The sequence below is a fragment of the Corythoichthys intestinalis genome, chromosome 12 (genome assembly GCF_030265065.1).
Source record: "Corythoichthys intestinalis isolate RoL2023-P3 chromosome 12, ASM3026506v1, whole genome shotgun sequence".
Classification (NCBI taxonomy): Eukaryota; Metazoa; Chordata; class Actinopteri; order Syngnathiformes; family Syngnathidae; genus Corythoichthys; species Corythoichthys intestinalis.
In genome coordinates, this window is record NC_080406.1 from 41,862,609 (window position 1) to 41,883,948 (window position 21,340).

The 21,340-nt window shown below is 38.9% G+C and overlaps 1 protein-coding gene across 1 annotated transcript; it reads left to right on the forward strand.

The window, feature by feature from the left end:
- The first annotated feature begins 1,910 nt into the window (after positions 1-1,910).
- On the forward strand, positions 1,911-20,968 carry LOC130926892 (GDP-fucose protein O-fucosyltransferase 2-like). Its single transcript, XM_057852206.1, has 9 exons — positions 1,911-2,096; positions 2,746-2,999; positions 3,097-3,241; positions 3,368-3,478; positions 8,072-8,138; positions 8,406-8,531; positions 8,836-9,016; positions 9,165-9,288; positions 18,716-20,968. The coding sequence occupies exons 1-9, from the start codon at positions 1,921-1,923 to the stop codon at positions 18,867-18,869; spliced, it is 1,338 nt and encodes a 445-aa protein (XP_057708189.1). The 5' UTR covers positions 1,911-1,920; the 3' UTR covers positions 18,870-20,968.
- Positions 20,969-21,340: the final 372 nt, after the last annotated feature.

A 21,340-nucleotide genomic window follows, 5' to 3' on the forward strand; every position in this document is an offset into this window, starting at 1 on the left:
TTTATTTTTTTAAACTGTCTTGAAAATTTAATGTGGCTCTTATGTATTATTTTGTGGTTTGGGATTTTCTTGTGATATAAATAATTTTGAAGTAACTTGTGTGTTGAACAGTGCCATACAAATAAATTTGACTTGCCTTGCCTTTCCATTCATTCATTCAATTACAGTGATCTTCACTTAATGTGAAAAACTGTGAAGCAGTGTCACCTCCCCATTTTTGACGTACATTTTTTTTGAGTGTATTTAATATCAATAAGTTTATAAAAAACCCTATAAATGCATTTTATAATTAGAACATGAAATAATAGTTTGAAACATGTAAATAAAGTATTAATAATAAAAATAACGTACTATAAATCGTACATACGTACATTTACTATCGCACTCACATATGATACGTGTGTGTGTGTATGTATGTGTGTGGGGGGTACGTGTGTGTAATTGTACATACATACATAGATGAAAATAACGTGGATGAAACTGAAACGATTACTCGAATAATAAGGGTTACTCGATTTTAAAAATTGATCGATGAATATTCTCCGCCTCGAGGAGTCGTTTAATTTTGTCAGCTCCAAGCATGAGGTTTTACCCGCACTGCTTTTAATGTGGCACAATGCGCTGACAACGTGCTCCAATACAGCAGGTACCATAAATTTATTTTGAACACTGCAAAAACTCAAAATCCTGTCAGGACTTACAATTTAGACTAACCTAAAACAAATAGAACTTAAAAATAGCTTAACAAAAATGGAAATTCAATTGAAACACTTGGGAAACACACCTAACTTTTAAGTTAGTTTTTAGGTAAGAAATAAGATTTTTGTTTTTGTTTTTAAAGATCTTTGGTTTTTTGAGTGAAAGCAATGAATTTGTTGTTTTTTCTAGTCATATCTGAGTGAGAATTGCTGTCTGTTTTCCACTTTGTATATCTAAAATAAAGACATTGACTGTCTAAAAATGGTTCAATATTAGGTGAAATGTCTTGTTTTCTCATTTACATTTAAAATTGCTGTTTACCTACAACCCCCCCCCCCCCCCCCCCAAAAAAAACAATTATTCGATTAATTGATGAAATTTTTGTAGAATACTCAATTACTAATATATTCAAAAGCTGCAGCCCTAGCTGTAGGCATTCATTCATACAGTTTCCCAGACGCTTATCCTCAAGAGAGTCACAGGGGTGCTGGAGCATATCCCAGCTAACTATAGGCAGTAGGTGGGGTACATCCTGAATCGGCTGCTGGCCAATCGCAGCCAACAAGTAGAGTATTAAAGTTATATTTGTCATATACTGACAGTGAAACGTTTTAAATACACTGCATGCCTTACTATGTATCAGTTTTTAAATCAGAATGGCAATAAATCTAATGCAGTGGTTTCGTGAAGGTAAAGAAACGCAGAGACCTATTTTCAAACGCTGATTAAATCTTGGCAAAGTGGCTTTTTAGACCAAGTTTTGGACTGGTTTGCTCCCAATTTACAGGCTTAATCCATTTCTTTTAACTGCCTGTCCTTCTATCTGATGGGAGGAGGAACTGGTTTCCTCAGTGGAAGGTTGACTCGAACTTGGTAAGAGGGAATACAACAGACCAATGGGCAGCGTTGTCTCAAATTTTGACCGCTTTATAAAACATGCTGTCAAAATGAAGAATTTTGAATGGGAATTAGCTAATTTATTGTCTTGCTAGCTTAGACATATCGGTTTTGAATTTGATAAAAATTGCTCTATTATCTAATTCTGAAGGGTTCGGTGAATCCACATGTGAAACGAATGGGGTTCGGTGCCTTTAGCAAGGTTAAGAACCACTGATCTAATGTAAGGTGTGCTTAAAGGATAACTAGCTGGATGTCAATGGTTGCCTTGGCAACGACACAAACGCTCTTTCGACTTCCGGAAGTACGTGGCTTAGAGGAAATATGGCGTTCATGAGAACGCGTATTTTATTTGCTGCTTCAGAAACAACGTATTCCAGTGGCGTTTTGTGTGTTTCTATTATAATTGCATTTGCAGGCTTGGACGTTGTAAAAAGCGAGGATGCATTTAGTGCGAGCCACACGACTACTGTACCCATGGCCGCCGCTAGGGACTTACGGTGAGCATATTATCCTGTTAAATTAGGCTAGCTGCACTATGCTATCGTGGCTGCAGTAATTCATTTGGAAACTTTTTGAAGCTTTGCGTAAGGTAACCACCGATTGAAGTGACACATAACCACCCCCTGATTTCATATCTAAATGATGCAGCTATGGCTGCGGGCCGTTGGAAAATTCGTATGTAGAATGATTTATCGCATAACTCAGCTTCACAACATATAGCGGAGTTTTTAAAGTTCTGATCCAATCCTTTCCCTGTGTAACAGAAATTTGGCGTCATGGTCATGAATGTTAGAACATTATGATGTGATATAATCGCTCCCACTCAAATGGCTTTGTCTCAGTATAATGTGTGAGAAGCTGTAACATGTTAGCCTGTATAGAAAATGATTAGCATAAAGGTATTCCATATTGCACTGGAAATACGGTGACTTCCTAATTAAGTTCCTCTTTCACGATACAAAACAAATCAATTGAATCAACTGTAGTACGACAATAATGAACGCTAGTTGTATTGGCTATAAATAGACGTTTAATTTATATTTTCCTAAATTAGTATCAAGGAGATGAAACCATGATTGAACTATTAAATGCAACAAGGGAGATATAATAATCTAGCCTGGTCGTTCTTGTTTTACTTTATCCAAGATATCTTCTGTACGATGTAAACCCTCCGGAGGGTTTCAACCTGCGGCGAGATGTTTATATACGCATAGCATCCCTGGTCAAATCTCTGAGGAAGAATGGTGATGACTGGGTACTTGTGCTTCCCCCCTGGGGTCGCCTATATCACTGGCAGAGCCCCAACCTTCATCAGACCCGAATCCCTTGGGGAGAATTTTTCAGCCTTACCAACCTACAGGCCAATGTTCCCGTGATAGAGTATGAGGAATACATTGCTGGTGAGCTGTTTTTGTATAGTGTGAATTATTTAAATTGCCGCTGCTACCATCTTTACATGTGTCAACACTCTTCACTTTCTCCCACTTTTGTTTCTAGAAAATGGAGGTCCATTCATTGATCAGGTTGTGGTCCTGCAAAATTATGCAGAGGGATGGACTGATGGAAAATGGGAGGAAAAGGTTGATGAGCGGCCTTGCATTGAGAAACTGATGTACAACAAAGATAAACAAGGCTACTACAGGTAATACAGACCACTCACAAAATTATTTAAAATTTTGCCTAAAATATGATTTTCAGGTTTGCCAAGTTCAGTCCTGTACTACTGCTTACCTATCGTTCTTTTGTTTGTTGTTTGTCTGTTTCCAAGAGGGTGGTTTTGGGGCTTTGAAGAGACAAGAGCACGAAACATAACTTGTCTGTCAGCCCAAGGTCACGCCTCCATCATGGTTCCTGTTCTTCAGAAGAACATTACAGTGACGTGAGTCTTCTGAGAAAGATAATACGCTCATGCTTATACAACTCCTTGCAAAAAGTATGGAATCACCAGTCTCGGACGACCACTCACTCAGACATGTTATTATGTTGAACAAACTCAGATAAAAAGCTTGAAAAAAATAATGAATTGGTTCAAAAGTGCAACTCCTTAGCATTCAGAACACTAAAAGAAATGAATAAAATGGTCAGTAAATGTGACTTTTATAGAGCAAATGTAGGGAAATAAATATGGAATCACTCCATTCTGAGGAAATGGAATCATGAGAAACAAACAAAGAAATAACAATCAAAACATATATCTAGTATTTAGTTGCACCACCTCTGGCTTTTATGACAGCTTGGAGTCTCTGAGGCATGGACTTGAGTGACAAACAGTATTCTTCATCAATTTGGTGCCAACTCTCTTGATTGCAGTTGCCGGATAATCCTTGCAGGTCGAAGCCTTGCTGTGGACCATTTTTTATCAATTTTCACCACAGGTTTTCAATAGGGTTGAGATCTGGGCTATTTGCAGGCCATGACATTGACTGGATGAGTCTTTCTCCAAAGAATACTTCAACAGTTTTAGCTCTGTGGCATGATGCATTGTCATCTTGGAAAATTATTTCATTATCCCCAAACATATTTTCAATTGAAGGGATAAGAAAGCTGTCTAAAATTTCAATGTAAACTTGTGCATTTATTGATGATTTAACCGCATTAAAGGGCAACTGAAGAGCTTTTCAGATTTCGCTCTTAAGTGTTTTACTCAGTTGAATTGTATTAAATGCGTCATTCGCTCTCTCAAAAAGTCACATAAAAAAAAAAATAAATAAATAATTGACCGTGTAGTTTTTGAGTTATGGCCATAGCAACACCATAGCAACGAGGGACGCGCCGTCCTGCCGACCCCTACCTCATGACGTAACTTCCAGGAAGCCTCGCCACCACTCTGAACGCAGAAATATAGCACCACGCTATCCTCGCCATATATTGCAAACATTTTCTGGGTTTTACTCGCGGGATTTGTCATGCCATCTCGATGTGTAGCGATGAATTACTCACAGGAAGATTCGAGACTCTAGGAGTGGTCCCAAAACAACTTCTCCTGCAAAGGTTTGGACCGTTTTTGTTAGCATGCATACAGGTCCCCAATCGGCTCATTGTTTTCATCATTTCAGCCACGACAGCTTTGAAAACCTACAACAATGCAACCTTGGTTTTACAAAGACGTAAGTAGAACATTAATGGCTTTTTTTGATAAACGAGGGGGACTCCTACTGCCTGTTTGTTGAAGTGCGACATTTTTTTTTTTTTTTTTTTGCTGTTGGCCTGTCATAAGTAGATAGGTTGGCTGACATGTCGTCTACTCATGTGATTTTATTACTATATCAATAGGTGTTATGTAAATTCAAATGTCCCCAGCACCAAATAGGTCCTTGGCTTGTTGTTTTTTTATATCAAATAGATGCTGCTATGACTGGGGCATTATTATTTGATCACCAAGAAATTATTAAATTGAAATTAGGATTCATCCAATATGTTCATGCTGCTGTGATTTTTTTTTTTTTCTCCAGGAAGCCAAACATAAAAAATTAAGTGGCGGAAACCCTCAACACGATGAAAAAAGCGTTGCAAGTCAGTTGCCACCCAGTTTCCCAAAATCAAGAGAGAGTGGGTCGAGTCATATGACCCAAGTGATGCGGTGTCCAGCGATGACGACTGAAGAGATCCTATGAGGCCTACCAGATGCTGAATTTCTTCCGTCTGCGACATCAGATGACGATGATTTAGGAGAAATAAATGTAGCAAATTTTGATGACATGAAATCATAAACTAGTCATATATACAGTACACATTTTTTAAAAGAAAAATCTAGTTACCTTCATATTTTAATGATAATGCATTATCTTTGTATAGAGAACACTTCATGCTACAGAAAAGAGTACATATTTCCCACTGCCATTATCATTTTTCAATGTTGCCCTAGTCCATTGCTATCCTAACTTTGTGTTGCTTACTAAAATTATGCTCTTTGATGTGTGCCATTGTGTGCTTGGTATAACATATGATGTGTCACAATCTGACAACGAAAGCTAATGCTGATTCAACATAAATCTGGTATCATTTCTTATTGTGGCCTATTGAATATTTTTTCAGAATGGAATATAATTACAATATATTATATACCAATAGAATACATTAAACAGTCAACAAAATGTGTCAATGTTGTTAACAATTAATGGTTTTATAATTCACGCCCCTGTCAGTGCTTCAGCCTCCTCAAGTTTGGCTCTCACGTCTGGGATCTCCTGATGACACAGGCATACTCTTGGAAGGGTAATTACTAGACGGTTTACAGCAACACCTGGAAAATAAAATGGTTTTGTCATTTATTTTGAAATATCAATAACATATCATTCATTTAGCCACATTTGGGCTAGCTTTATCATATTTAGATCGGTAGGAGCTGTCCTATTACCTAATATCCAGTTTTAGCTATGTGTAGAGCATTCATTTAGCCACATTTGGGCTAGCTTTATCATATTTAGATCGGTAGGAGCTGTCCCATTACCTAATATCCAGTTTTAGCTATGTGTAGAGCATTCATTTAGCCACATTTGAGCTAGCTTTATCATATTTAGATCGGTAGGAGCTGTCCCATTACCTAATATCCAGTTTTAGCTATGTGTAGAGCATGGAAAAATATACAACCATGTAATCGCATTCTAATAAAAAAAATCACGATGCTGGATTTACCACTCACTCTCCCGTTCGTGAAGTGTCGAGCTGTCAATTGGCGTCATGACGCCATCTGCTGTGTCAAGTAAATCGCCGTCATCTGACGCCTCAGGTTCAAACATGTAGGGATTAATTGTAGTTCATCTTTCCTGGGAGCCTTTGCCATCGGTAGCGTCACGAAAGAGCGATCCTGAATGGTTACCTTTGGTGGAAATATCACTGACATCGTTGTTGCTGCTATGCTAGCTGTGGGTAGTCTTCTGTTGCCTATGTCACACTTCCGGGTTTGCGAAGGGACCATGAACGGAGTGCAAAAAAAAACTAAAAAAAACGCAAATTATCCTTACAATTACGTGTTGATAATGTCATGGTTGTTTTGACGAACTCGTCCAAAGTTTATATTCATAAAATTACACCAAAATCCGGAAAGGTCTTCAGTTGCCCTTTAACCGCAGCCATCTCCCCAGTGCCTTTGCCTGACATGCAGCCCCATATCATCAAGGACTTAGGGAATTTTGATGTTTTTTCAGGCAGTCAGCTTTGTAAATCTCACTGGAATGGAACCAAACAAAAGTTCCAGCATCATCACCTTGTCCAATGCAGATTCTTGTCTCATCACTGCAAATAACCTTCATCCAGTCATTCACTGCCCATGTTTGCCTCTCCTTAGCCCATTGCAGTCTTATTCTTTTCTGTTGAAGTGTTAATGATGGTTTCCTTTTAGCTTTCCTGTATGAAAATCCCATTTCCTTTCGGCGATTTTGCACAGTTCTGTCACATACCTTGATTCCAGCTTCCTCCCATTTCTTCTTCATTCGTCTTGTTGTGCATCTTCTGTTTTCAAGACATATGGCCTTTAGTTTTTGTCATGTCGTTTGGATGTCTACCAGTACTCTGTAACAACCTTGCCATTCTGTTTGTACTTGGTTCAGATTTTAGATGCAGTTGACTGTGAACAGCCCACATCTTTGGCAACCATACGTGTAGCGTTACCTTCTTTAAGAAGTTTGATAATCCTCTCCTTGGTCTCAAGAGACATCTCTTTTGTTTGAGCCATGATTCTTGTCTCACTTGGTCGAGCAGCCCACCAAGGTGTGATAGCTGCACTGTTTTTAACAGCTGACTAACGAGCAGATCTAATCTGAGGCAGGGGCCCAATTAAGGAAAGTTAAATTGACTGAGTGTGTCTGTATTTTCTACTCAAAATGGAGTGATTCCATATTTTTAATCCTCAGAATGGAGTGATTCTATATTTATTTCCCTGCGCTTGCTCTATAAATTTTACTGACCACCGCAATGTTTTTTTTATTAATTTCTTTTAGTGTTTCTGAATGCTAAAGAGTTGCACTTTTGAACTAATTCATTATTTTTTCAAGCTTTTTATCTTAGTCCGTTCTACATAATAAAATGTCTGAGTGAGTGCTCGTCTCAGACTGGTGATTCCATACTTTTTGCTAGGGGTTGTATATGTAGAAAAACAATAGACCACAGAGGCACATTTACATAATGCGGTGCAGTTACACACTATCATACATGATTGACAGTGTCAAGATCAATTTGACTATAACTCTTGTAACGGCAGTCAGGTAGGGCATGATGAATCTGTATCTTATAAAACATTACAAATAAGACTGAATAGTCCAAAAGTTTTAGATTGTGGAAAATTAATGAGGATTGCTATTTGATAAAACAATGAAAATATACTTTATCATGTACATTGATAAGTTGAAAAACTATTCTCAATTGTGTGATATTTTGTAAGTAATTAATCGTGTTATCTAGATAGATGATCATGCTGGAGGCAGTGGTAAGTCATCTAACCTCTCAGTTTTTTTTCTTTTCCTTTTATCTGCAGTTCAGTAATGCTTGACCGAGCAGAGACTCTTCTCCATGATCACTATGCTGGGAAGGATTACTGGAATGTCAGTAAAACATGTTTAATTTCACACGAGCATGACATATGTTGCCACATGTTTATTTATTTATTTATTTATAATTTTATTTATAATTTATTTTTAATTTAGATTTGTTTTGCTTTGTTATTGTTATTGTTGATATCTTATTCAAAACTAAGGCTGTCAGACAGTAGTTTAGCCTCAGTAGATTTTCATTCGCCACCCTGGTGGTATTTTTTTTTTTTAATCTACATTGATACAAATAATATTTTTTGTATTCTCTTTTTAACACAGAGCCGCCGCAGTATGGTGTTTGCCAAGCACCTGCGCCTTATAGGAGACGAGTTCAGAGCAAAGTACCTCAATTCGACAGATGATGGCGACCAAACTGTTTACAATGAAGACTGGACTCGCATGAAGGTGAGTCAGCAGTCTCAGCATACGCTCCAAAGTCAAACACAATGTCTTCCCTGATGCTGGTCTACCCCTGAATTCTGAGAGGGAAAACAATTGTTATACAGATCTATACTTTAAATTAGAATATTAATTTCTTGTGGCAATCTACTCCATAATTCACTGCAATGTAAACAGATGAACTCCAATGACTCAATATCCAGGCGATTTGTAGTCAATGTTTTTTCATTGTGTACAACTAATTTAACTGGTAAAGCCTTAAGAGAATGGTAGAATATTACAATTTACAATTCTACCATTTCCTCCTCAGGCCAAGCTGGGCTCTGCCACAGGGGGTCCATATTTGGGTGTCCACTTGCGACGAAAAGATTTCATCTGGGGCCACAGAGAGGATGTACCCAGCCTTAAGGGGGCGGTGAAAAAAATACGTAACCTGATGAAAAAGCACAAACTGGATAAAGTCTTTGTTGCAACTGATGCTGATGAAGAAGGTGATGACTTCCCAACACATTCAATATTAAGATGTTCAGTGTTAAGATGCAACAGAGTGAACAGGATTGTCTTTATTTGCATTTAATATTGTAAACAAGCAAATGTTAATGAATTCCAAAATCTTTAAGCACCTATGACATCCAACAGAACTGAAGGAGCTAAAGACGTTGTTGCCTGAGATGGTGCGATTTGAACCGTCCACAGAGGACCTGGAGCTTTTTAAAGATGGAGGAGTGGCAATCATTGATCAGTGGATTTGTGCCCATGCAAGGTAAATTGATGACCAGTAGCAATGAGCTGGATACTGTAGTAATTTTGTCATTGTCATCAAATTAGGGATGTCTCAGATCCGATTACACGATAGGAAATTGGTTGCGTTCACATCATTTTCAGAGGATCGGAATCGGGTAAAAAAGATCAGGTTTTAAAAATGTATTTATTTATATTTATTTTTAAGTGTGAAGTTATTGGTTGCCATTGGCAGCGATAGACGTTTAATCCAATTTGACTGGGGTGTTCGCGGATCAGATGTCTAATCCAATTTGACTGAATGGTTGGCACTGTCGCTGTCGGTGGCAGTGAAACATGATCACTCAATGTCAGCCTTCCCATTTGAAATAGATTTGATGTCTAGAACTGTCAATGGCCGTTAATGAGTTGAGGTCTACAAGCAACAAAATATTAGTAGTAGTAGTACTGTAATTTCCTGAATATAACGCACCCTTTTTTTTCCCAAAATCAACTTGTAAACTCATGGTCCGCATTATACATGGGTACAGGGATGGAGACAGAAATATATACATACAGTGCCTTGCAAAAGTATTCGGCCCCCTTGAATCTTGCAACCTTTCGCCACATTTCAGGCTTCAAACATAAAGATATGAAATTTAATTTTTTTGTCAAGAATCAACAACAAGTGGGACACAATCGTGAAGTGGAACAACATTTATTGGATAATTTAAATTTTTTAACAAATAAAAAACTGAAAAGTGGGGCGTGCAATATTATTCGGCCCCTTTACTTTCAGTGCAGCAAACTCACTCCAGAAGTTCAGTGAGGATCTCTGAATGATCCAATGTTGTCCTAAATGACCGATGATGATAAATAGAATCCACCTGTGTGTAATCAAGTCTCCGCATAAATGCACCTGCTCTGTGATAGTCTCAGGGTTCTGTTTAATGTGCAGAGAGCATTATGAAAACCAAGGAACACACCAGGCAGGTCCGAGATACTGTTGTGGAGAAGTTTAAAGCCGAATTTGGATACAAAAAGATTTCCCAAGCTTTAAACATCTCAAGGAGCACTGTGCAAGCCATCATATTGAAATGGAAGGAGCATCAGACCACTGCAAATCTACCAAGACCCGGCCGTCCTTCCAAACTTTCTTCTCAAACAAGGAGAAAACTGATCAGAGATGCAGCCAAGAGGCCCATGATCACTCTGGATGAACTGCAGAGATCTACAGCTGAGGTGGGAGAGTCTGTCTATAGGACAACAATCAGTCGTACACTGCACAAATCTGGCCTTTATGGAAGAGTGGCAAGAAGAAAGCCATTTCTCAAAGATATCCATAAAAAGTCTCGTTTAAAGTTTGCCACAAGCCACCTGGGAGACACACCAAACATGTGGAAGAAGGTGCTCTGGTCAGATGAAACCAAAATTGAACTTTTTGGCCACAATGCAAAACGATATGTTTGGCGTAAAAGCAACACAGCTCATCACCCTGAACACACCATCCCCACTGTCAAACATGGTGGTGGCAGCATCATGGTTTGGGCCTGCTTTTCTTCAGCAGGGACAGGGAAGATGGTTAAAATTGACGGGAAGATGGATGCAGCCAAATACAGGAACATTCTGGAAGAAAACCTGTTGGTATCTGCACAAGACCTGAGACTGGGACGGAGATTTATCTTCCAACAGGACAATGATCCAAAACATAAAGCCAAATCTACAATGGAATGGTTCAAAAATAAACGTATCCAGGTGTTAGAATGGCCAAGTCAAAGTCCAGACCTGAATCCAATCGAGAATCTGTGGAAAGAGCTGAAGACTGCTGTTCACAAACACTCTCCATCCAACCTCACTGAGCTCGAGCTGTTTTGCAAGGAAGAATGGGCAAGAATGTCAGTCTCTCGATGTGCAAAACTGATAGAAACATACCCCAAGCGACTTGCAGCTGTAATTGGAGCAAAAGGTGGCGCTACAAAGTATTAACGCAAGGGGGCCGAATAATATTGCACGCCCCACTTTTCAGTTTTTTATTTGTTAAAAAAGTTTAAATTATCCAATAAATTTTGTTCCACTTCACGATTGTGTCCCACTTGTTGTTGATTCTTGACAAAAAATTAAAATTTTATATCTTTATGTTTGAAGCCTGAAATGTGGCGAAAGGTTGCAAGGTTCAAGGTTGCCAACCATTACGGTACATGACGTCACCATTTTGTTTCAGTAATACTTCACCCTGATTGGTCGAATGATTTCGTCTGTGTTAAATTCTGCTTTTTTTCACTCTTCATAAAGCACAGAATTTTGTTTCTTGAACTCATTTGAGTCAACGTTTATTGCAACTCGGCAACTCCGACCATAACAAACGTAACACAACACAGACTTCCTGTGTCCGTCAGCTATATCTGTCCCTCGGGAAATTCAAATCCAAATAACAATAGTTCCACTTGTTACGGTCTACAGCGATGTGCTCTTTCCGATTTCCGACTTCAGTCCTCACTTTTATTTCACCGTATCAATCCATGGAAGAAACATTTATTCATCATGATGAAACGAGCAAGTTATACAGCATCCTTTAAAAGAAAAGTCACATCTGTTTTGTTGTCTCCTGGATTCTGGTAAGTTGGAGAAGTTGTCAGATCATATTATTACCGTACATATTGTCAGTTTACGTTTACGGTAATGTTTGAACTACCAATGTGCTATGCTTGTGCTGTGTTTCACCAGTCAGTAAAAAGACATTTCTGTATCTGTACACGAGCTCTGTTTTCTTGTATTCTTCTATTTATTGGTGCTAAAATTAGGGTGCGCCTTATACACGGGTATAATAATTTTCCCTAGATTTTACAAGTAAATTTGGGGTGCGTGTTATACATGGGTGCGCCTTATATTCCGGAAATTACGGTATTATTATTGATAACTATAATTAACGATAATGCTTAAGGATGTTTCAAAAAATAATACAGGTATAACGGATCTGATCCTCAAAATCTGGTGATTGGGACTCACATGCAAAATTATGTTAGCGGGACATATGTAGTCAATATGTATGTAAGTTCAATCCTTAAATGATCATTTTAACAGTTCAACAATGTAACATAATAAATATGAACTGTCATACTGCATTTTTCAGCTGTTTTGGAAAAGGAAGAGTATCGCCACCACTCTTCTAGCTTTCTTGCAGTTTTCATCATGTGGGTTAGGGGAATTTGGCACATACCTGTATATAGCTTAGCATTGCATACCTTTGGCAATGTTCTGCTTAATTAGAGGTGGGTAGAGTAGCCAAAAATTTTACTCAAGTAAGAGTAGCAGTACTTCAAAATAATAATACTCAAGTAAAAGTTAAAGTAATCATCCAAAAAATGTACTCAATTACAAGTAATAAAGTATTTGGAGAAAAGAATGCTAATGTTATGGGTAGCATTGTGAGTAACTGCTTACAATGTTTTTTTTTTTGTTCTTTTTTAAAGAATGGTACTTTTTTTTCCCCAGCACAAAATTATCTAAATAAACTGTTAAAAGACTGTACTATAACCTATTACATAACTAAATGAAGCCAAAGAAATACAAAAAAATCGTTGAAGTCCGGCGAGAGAAATAATGAGTAATGAAGCATTATTCGTCCAAAGGACATGAGTGCCCTCTAGTAGAGAAAACATATTTGCTTTTCTGAATCTAAAAGGATCATACCTCCGGATTTTACGTAGTCAATCGGTGCCAAATAAAAACTGGCCGAGAGGTTGAAATTTAAGGTAGAGATCGTTTTTTCAGGACTGATAGTGATTATTAGTAGTTAGAGAGGCTGGTAAGTTTTTTGGAGCTAATATTATTATTAATATTAATTTACAGTAAAAAGTAAAAAATGGTGTAAAAAAATTGAATAATGCAAACACTGAACTTTGTTGAAATGCCTAAAGCTTGTTTATTGAATCACACAAATAGAAAATACTAGTATTAGCTAATATTAGGGGCTGGCGTCGTTCAGTGGTAGAGTAGTCGTTCCCCAACCCAGAGGTTGTGGGTTCGATTCTCCGTCCTGATCCTAGTCTAAGTATCCTTGAGCAAGATACTAAACCCCACGTTGCTCCTGCATCCACTTGTAGATGAGTATATACTTGTAGTGCGAAGCGCTTTGAGAGCCTTAAAAAGGTGGAAATGCGCAATTCAAGTGTATCCATTTATCATTACCATTTAACCAATTAGTGGACGGGTTGAATACTAGTGCAGGAGACGGCAGGCAGGAGAGAGAGGCACAGCTGCATCTGAGCCAAAACAACACAGTTTTTAATTGATTTTTTTCATATCGGCAGTTGGATTTAAAAAAAAAAAGGCCAATACCGATATACGTCAAATTTCCAAATAACGGCGATGATAATCGGTCTATCTTTCCTTTCGAGTCATGTTGACGGCAGCGCTCTATGTCAACTGCTTAATTTTCTTTGATGCTTTAAAGATGCCACTTGAGTTAACAGGCTGGCGTGATCATAGAATTGCAAGCCTGAGTCTGATTGGTATTATTGAGTCATGATTATTGTTGCGACATCTCATTGGTGAAACTTGTTGAGCCACTGTTGGCATCTGGCAAAAAAAAAAAAAAGTAAAATCTAATATGTTGAATAAAGAGGAAAAATGTTACAACTAGTGTATCCCAAAGAAGCAGAGTAAGAGTAGCGTTTCTTCTTTACAAATCTACTCAAGTAAAAGTAAAAAGTGTGGCCTAGTAAAACTACTCTTAGAAGTACATTTTTCAAATGTTACTCAAGTAATGGCTGCCAGCCGGGAACCTGGCAGCCACAGTAATAGGGTGGTAGGTAGAGCTGGGAATCTTTGGGCACCTAACGATTCGATTACGATTACGATTCAGATGGTCCGATTCGATTCTAAAACGATTATTGATGCACCCCCCCCTTTTTTTTTTTTTTTTTTTTTTTTTCATGTTGGGCTGGTTTAGCCTTGCAGCGCAAAACTGATCTGAGTCCTAACCATGTGATCTACTAAACCTTCCTCCTCCTAACGACAATAACCACAAATATTGCTAACACTAGAGCTGGGAATCTTTGGGCACCTAACGATTCGATTACGATTACGATTCAGAGGCTCGGATTCGATTATAAAACAATTATGGATGCACCCCACTCCTTTTTTTTTTTTTTTATTTATTTTTTACATTTGTTCCAAAATTGTTCAAAAATACTCTCAGGCTAAACCAAACTACTATTTCAGTATCAAGTTAACATATAGCAGTAAACAAATATACAAAAATAACAGTAAATAAAAAACTCCAGTCCCCATTCTGTATCAGCAGCTTTAAACTACATTCAATTAATTTAATGTTGTGAATCAACCGGTAAAGTTGTTAAAATTGCTCCCGTTAATCCATAATTTCCCTTTTGTCAACTTTCGACATGTGAAAGTTTTAAAACTATTTTAAAGATAGATTCAAGTCAATATTTTACCGATTTAGGAGTATTTTAGATAAAAAGTTAATTAGGTTTGCTTGGAAGGTTCGCTACAACAGCCTTGCAGAGAAGTGTACTGCTTTAAGATGGCGGCCGTTTACTACGTCTGCATCTAGCTTTTTGTAGATGTGCTGCAAACGCTACCGCTACCGCAGTGCATCTAGTCTTATATAAATGATATCTACCGTAACATTATGTGGATGACGTACTTTTATAGCAGCTTCAGGTATGTTGTTGTGTTTTTTTATCTCGTGGCATGAGTTGAGCTAGAGCCGTGAGTTGAGCATTGGCATTACCCGAGGGGCCGGGTAATGAGAAGCATGATGTTTAGCTACTCTCGCTCCGTTGCTCAGTGACCGCGCGGCGCGCTGAGTGTGTTGTACTTCCGCTTTACTTGGCATATTTCAATAATCGGAATTTGGATGTTTGTGAATCGTTCTCGAATCTTCCACGGCCGAATCGCGAATAATCTAAGAATCGGAAATTTTGCACACCTCTAGTGGTAGGTGGGTCCCACACTTTTTTTCTATGGGGCGTGCCCTCCTCTCTGCCTGTGCTGCCGGCCGCGGGAGTGGGAGGAGGTCGGGGCTCCGGTCTCGCGTCGCCCCACGGCGGCTTCTCGGCATTCTCCTGCCTTCGCCTTCCCCTCTCTTCTCTAACTGGGTATCTGGCCTGTGCTCCGCCGCGGGTCGCTGGCTGAGCGGTGGTGTATCGGCTGGATGTTGCCTGCTTTGGTGGGGGACCCTGCCCTGCCCTGGGCTTGGTGGGCCGCTGGGGGCCCCTTGGTTTGCCGTGCTGGCTGGGGGGCTGTGGCTTGTGGCCTGGGTGGCCGGACGGGGTTGGGGACGGGCGCGGGGTTGGTGGTGCGTCCCCTCTTGCTATCCCTGAAGGCCGGTTGATGGGTGCGCGGGTGGCCCGGGGGACCACCCTGGATTCCGAGGGGGGGGGGCAAGGGCTCCTTTGCTGGGCTGCAGGAGGAGGGATGGACTGCCGGAGGGGCTGGCCGGGTGGGGGCCATGGCCCTGTGTCGGCGCCCGTCTCCACTCGTCTGCGTGGCTGTTGCGTGTCCGGTGGGGCTCACGTGCTGCTGGATGTGATTGGGCGCACTCGGGTGGGGGGTCCCGGTGCCAGGATTGGCGATGGGGCGGCGTAGGGTTGGTTGCCAACGGGCTTACACTCACAAGGGATTCACACGATTACTGGGTTCTAGATCACAGAGCTGATTTGTGTACACTCTACCCCTTTCAATCACTAAGCTTATTGACTCCCCCACCCCCTTCCCCCTCTTTCCCTGGTCAACAGTCCCCCCACATGGTGTCAACCGGGAATACATTCAGCTGACGATAGCACCAACATATTAGTAGTTAGTGTAGTTAGGCGTTCAATGTATTTCTTGTTGTTGTTTGTGTTTCTTTTCTTTCTTCTCTTGTGTTTCTTTTCTTTTGTTCCCCCATAAACCCTTCCTGTTCGCTGCTTTGTCATAATAAACGAGGTATGTTGAATGATCACAGTGGGAGTATGTCAGACTCTCAATGTGAAACATTAAAACTGTTCAGACTATCCGGGCACTTAGACTTCCATTCTCTGTGTCAAACAGCTGAACAGGACTGGTTTAAAAAAAAAAAAAAAAAAAAAAAAAAATTATCGAAGTAAATGTAACGCCTTTGATGTTAGGGCGGAACTGTTAATGTGATTCCACTCTTATGATAATTAAAACTTGTTAGTCACCGTTTAAAAAAAGAAACGTGACCCACAACATTCACTAATAACCAGTCGTCAACACTGACATTTGTATTATAAACAGGGGTGCACATAAGTGGTCCGCATGCGCGCATGCGTACCGGACGTAGACAAACGCGCTGGCCCTCAACGACTTCCATACGCTTTTGCGTACCGATGGCTGACCACCGTATTTGCGGGGGACACGAGAAAATAACTTCTCAAAATGTCAAAGAGGCAGGCCACACTGAGTAATTACTTCCGTGTTCCCCCACCCCCGTCAAAAGACAGACAGACGACAGAGACGTCACCGGAGCTACCGAAAAAAAAGGACTTTTGCTGAAAAGTAGGAGGTACCATGGCTAGAAGCAAATGATGCTCGCACGGAAATGCGGTACAAAATGCGCTGTGAGAATCCCAATGTCGCCGATAAGAGAAGCGCATTTTATGTAGGGTCAAAGAATTTCAGCCATCCAAACTTTGAAAAGCACGAAAAAAACAGAGTATGTGGCAATTAAGCAAACTATCGATGTCAAACAGGACCCCGCTCGCCCTATGGACAAGTGGCGGAATAAAGGTAATGAACAGCGACATGCACTGACAAATGTGTTTTTGCTCGCATTTTACAAAGCTAAACATGCACGTTCAATAAGGTCTTATGAGGAGGACATCCCACTTTTAAAAAGGGTTGGAGTTAATGTGGGAGCCGCATAATGCCCTTTATTTTGAATTGGTGCTTTTTATTTCTTTACATTTCACTTCAAAGTAATGGCAATTTTGTTGTGCCAGTTGATGTTAATCAAGCATTAATTGTTAATATAATTAATTCAAGTTAATTGGCTCTAAGTAAAGCTTGTCATAAATTTATCGCATCAGGCGGGTCGGCTCTCAAGCTCAATGAGGACCAAGTCACATCTCCAGGTCCTCCTCTGAGAACCTGGGCAAAAAAATTATGTGCACCCCTGATTATAAACTACTTCCGTTCTCATCTTAGCCATGCCTTTTTTCCATATATAAAAAATGCTGTACTGCTGGAATGTCACTTCAATAATTGAAGCTTCTACCCCAAATTAGATTAAAAATGAGATGTGTGTTAACTAGAGGTGTGCAAAATTTCCGATTCTTAGATTATTCGCGATTCGGCCGTGGAAGATTCGAGAACGATTCACAAACATCCAAATTCCGATTATTGATATATGCCAAGTAAAGCAGAAGTACGACACACTCAGCGCGCCGCGCGGTCTTCGGTACGCAATTAGGGACGGAGCGAGAGTAGCTAAACATCATGCTTCTCATTACCCGGCCCCTCGGGTAACGCCAATGCTCAACTCACGGCTCTAGCTCAACTCATGCCACGAGATAAAAAAAAACAACAACACACCTGACTGCTGCCGAAAAGCTGCTACAAGCCACATTATGTTACGGTAGATATCATTTATATAGGACTAGATGCATTATAGCTTCGGTATCGTTACCAGCACATCTACAAAAAACTAGATGCGGGCGTTAGTAACGGCCGCCATCTTAAAGCAGTACACTTCCCTGCAAGGCTGAACCTAATTAACTTTTTATCTAAAATACTCCTAAATCGGTAAAATATTGACTTGAATCTATCTTTAAAATAGTTTTAAAACTTTTACATGTTGAAAGTAGACAAAAGAGAAATTATGGAATAACAGGAGCAATTTTAACAACTTTAACGGTTGATTCACAACATTAAATTAATTGAAAGTAGTTTAAAGCTGCTGATATAGAATGGGGACTGGAGTTTTTTATTTACTGTTATTTTTGTATATTTGTTTACTGCTATATGTTAACTTGATACTGAAATAGTAGTTTGGTTTAGCCTGAGAGGATTTTTGAACAATTTTGGAACTAATGTACAAAACAAATAAAAAAAAAAAAAAAAGGAGTGGGGTGCATCCATAATTGTTTTATAATCGAATCCGAGCCTCTGAATCGTAATCGTAATCGAATCGTTAGGTGCCCAAAGATTCCCAGCTCTAGTGTTAGCAATATTTGTGGTTATTGTCGTTAGGAGGAGGAAGGTTTAGTAGATCACATGGTTAGGACTCAGATCAGTTTTGCGCTGCAAGGCTAAACCAGCCCAACATGAATATCTGATCTATGAACACAGTTTAGTGCCTGCTACATGGAATCTCAGTAAATCATTGCCCTTATTTATTTATTTTTTGATGACTATGACTTTTCAGATGTTCATTTTGGAAGCTGAAGAAACATTTAATTACAAGCTGCACACTGATTCTTTTTTTTTCTTCTTTTGCTGAATAGATTCTTCATTGGGACATCAGTATCAACCTTTTCCTTCCGTATCCACGAAGAGCGTGAAATACTTGGTTTTAATCCAAAAACTACTTATAACCGTTTCTGTGGGGACACTGAGAAAGAGTGTGAACAGCCTACACACTGGAAAATTGTTTACTGATGTGACTATTGACTTTCCCTGCTATACACAAGTGCCAAAAGCAGTGTTACTCTTATGACACAATATTTGAACTTAATTTTTGAAACGTATTACTTTTTATGGTAAGGAATTGAACTGATACTAAATGACACCAGAGACAATGGTGCCAAATGAGTGTTATTGTCAATTGTATCACCTAAATTATTTTTCTAAGGTGGAATTCACGCGAGTATTATGTATTTATTACTTATACAACCTGAATGGTTACCAAATATGTTTGGTAATGATGATTTGTGATTTTTCTATAAAGGAAAAGGTCAGTGCTTTTAAATGTGAAATTTGATATTCTGTATACTTTGAGGCAATTGTATGCTAATCATAAGTATGATTGAGTCGAATTACCAAAACATACTTCTAGATATTATTTGAATCTAATATAGCACATTCGGATGCATTATTATCCAATCAAATGCATTGACTCTTGTGTTACCACTTCTTGTTCCACATTTGTGCACAATAACTTCTCAAAAGTTTTAAAGTAATACTGAATCGGAAAATACCAGAAGTATTTTCTGAGACAAGCATATGAAAATACCCATTGGTTGGTGTGCTACTGTTGTGTCGCTACGTTAAATATAAAAGATTTTGGTGTTACTTGGTGTGTCTCTTAAATGTAAAAATGTATTGAAAGCATTCAGGTTGAGTTAACATTATTGGTGCTCCTTATTTTTTTTTTTTTGCCAAATTGATAAATCTACTCAAGGTCCTGAGCATTTCCAATAAGGAAATTCAATTTGGCTGTTTTGGTCAAGAATTTCTTACAAATGTTCCAATTATGTTTTCGAGATTTCCCTTGCTATTATCCTTTGTAGTCAAATCTATTGAAAATAGTACACTGAAGCTATGGAAGTGAAACAATTCATGTGGGAGAATGTTAAAATTCTTTTAATCACTTTCCTGTTTTCTACCAATAACAGGTTGAGCTGCGTCTCAATTTGTATGTTATGAAACCTGTTATGCACTGGTTGGATAATTTGGTATTTTTCCGTTTATGTGTGCCAGTTCCATTTGAGAATTGCAATTATGTATCACGCCGGTTGCTTTGAGCTTGTCGTATAAATACCTACAGTTGATTAAAAAAAAAAAAAAAGTCTTCAAGTTACGACACAGAATACATACATTTCTTGTTTAAAGACGATGTCGCACCTTTATTTGTCTGGATTATGGTGTAGCGTGACAAGACGAAGCCTTGACCCTAAAATTCCCTTTTAACACAATTTTGGACAAAACTACATTCCAAGATAAAGTGTGCACCCTTGCACAACCTCATATCTCAGTTGTTTATTTTGTACTTCCCCATTTTAAACAGAATAAGTCAACCATTAGGTTGTTCAGGTTATAGGTAAACTTAATTGGGATTTTTTGGAGGGGAGTTTAACTAAAGCCTGACAGTCAGATTTGCGAAGATATTTTATATCCATGGGATCTTTTAAATTCATGTTACAAGTACATGATGTGCGACAAGATAAATAAATGAGATAACCATCGAATATAGCAGAGGCAAACATTTATTTGTCATGGCTTCATCTCTTTTATAGTCACCAAGACACTGAGTCTTGCATAGGCGAGCTACACCATTGCCTTCGGTGCATGTAGTGGAGGGGGCGCCAAATTACTTTGGCGGAAAATATAGTCGGGATGGGGTGGTTACTCGTGATACACCTCCCGAATGTTTTCTTGCATATAAAAAAATATTGGTGGTGTGAAGATAAACTGATTTGAATCGGAGTGGAGGTATTAACTGCCTGGTTTCACAGCTATCAATGTATTAACTGACCCAGTAACTTTACCACCATTTACCACCTGCTGTTTTGTGGCGTTCATTAAGCAGAGAGGAACAGTTGGCGCTGTGTGTAAACAGAAAATCGAACTTCACAAACAATGGCGGATCATTAAATCAAAAATCATTCACACAAAGTTTCAAAATGAAACAAATTATTACAACAAACTAAATAGTACTACTAGCAATCAATGAAGCAACTGGAACAGTAACTGAAAAAATAATTAGCACAGAACATGAATTTTGAAGATTATTTACAGCACCGCATTACATGCTGTGTGAAATGAAGCAACGTAGCAATAAGTTTTGTGATAACAGTGTTTACAGCAGCTGGCAACAGAGGTTGTCTGTCTCTCCAAAGGAGCAGTGATGGCCAAATGTAACTTCTTGAAGCAATCAATTGATTCAAGGTTTCGTGGTGTTTCATTTACCGAGAATACAATATTTACAAAATATACAATATTTGAAAATATCATTTTTAGAGGGGCTACATTTCAGCTAGGGCACCCAGTCATTTTTGGTCGGCCACGCCAAGACTACAAAGAAAGTCGTCCTTGACAATAACATTATTGAATGTTCAATTCTCTCTTCATGAATTGTAAAATTTGGGATGCAGCTTATGTCTTTTTGACGATGTAGATTTTAAAAGAAA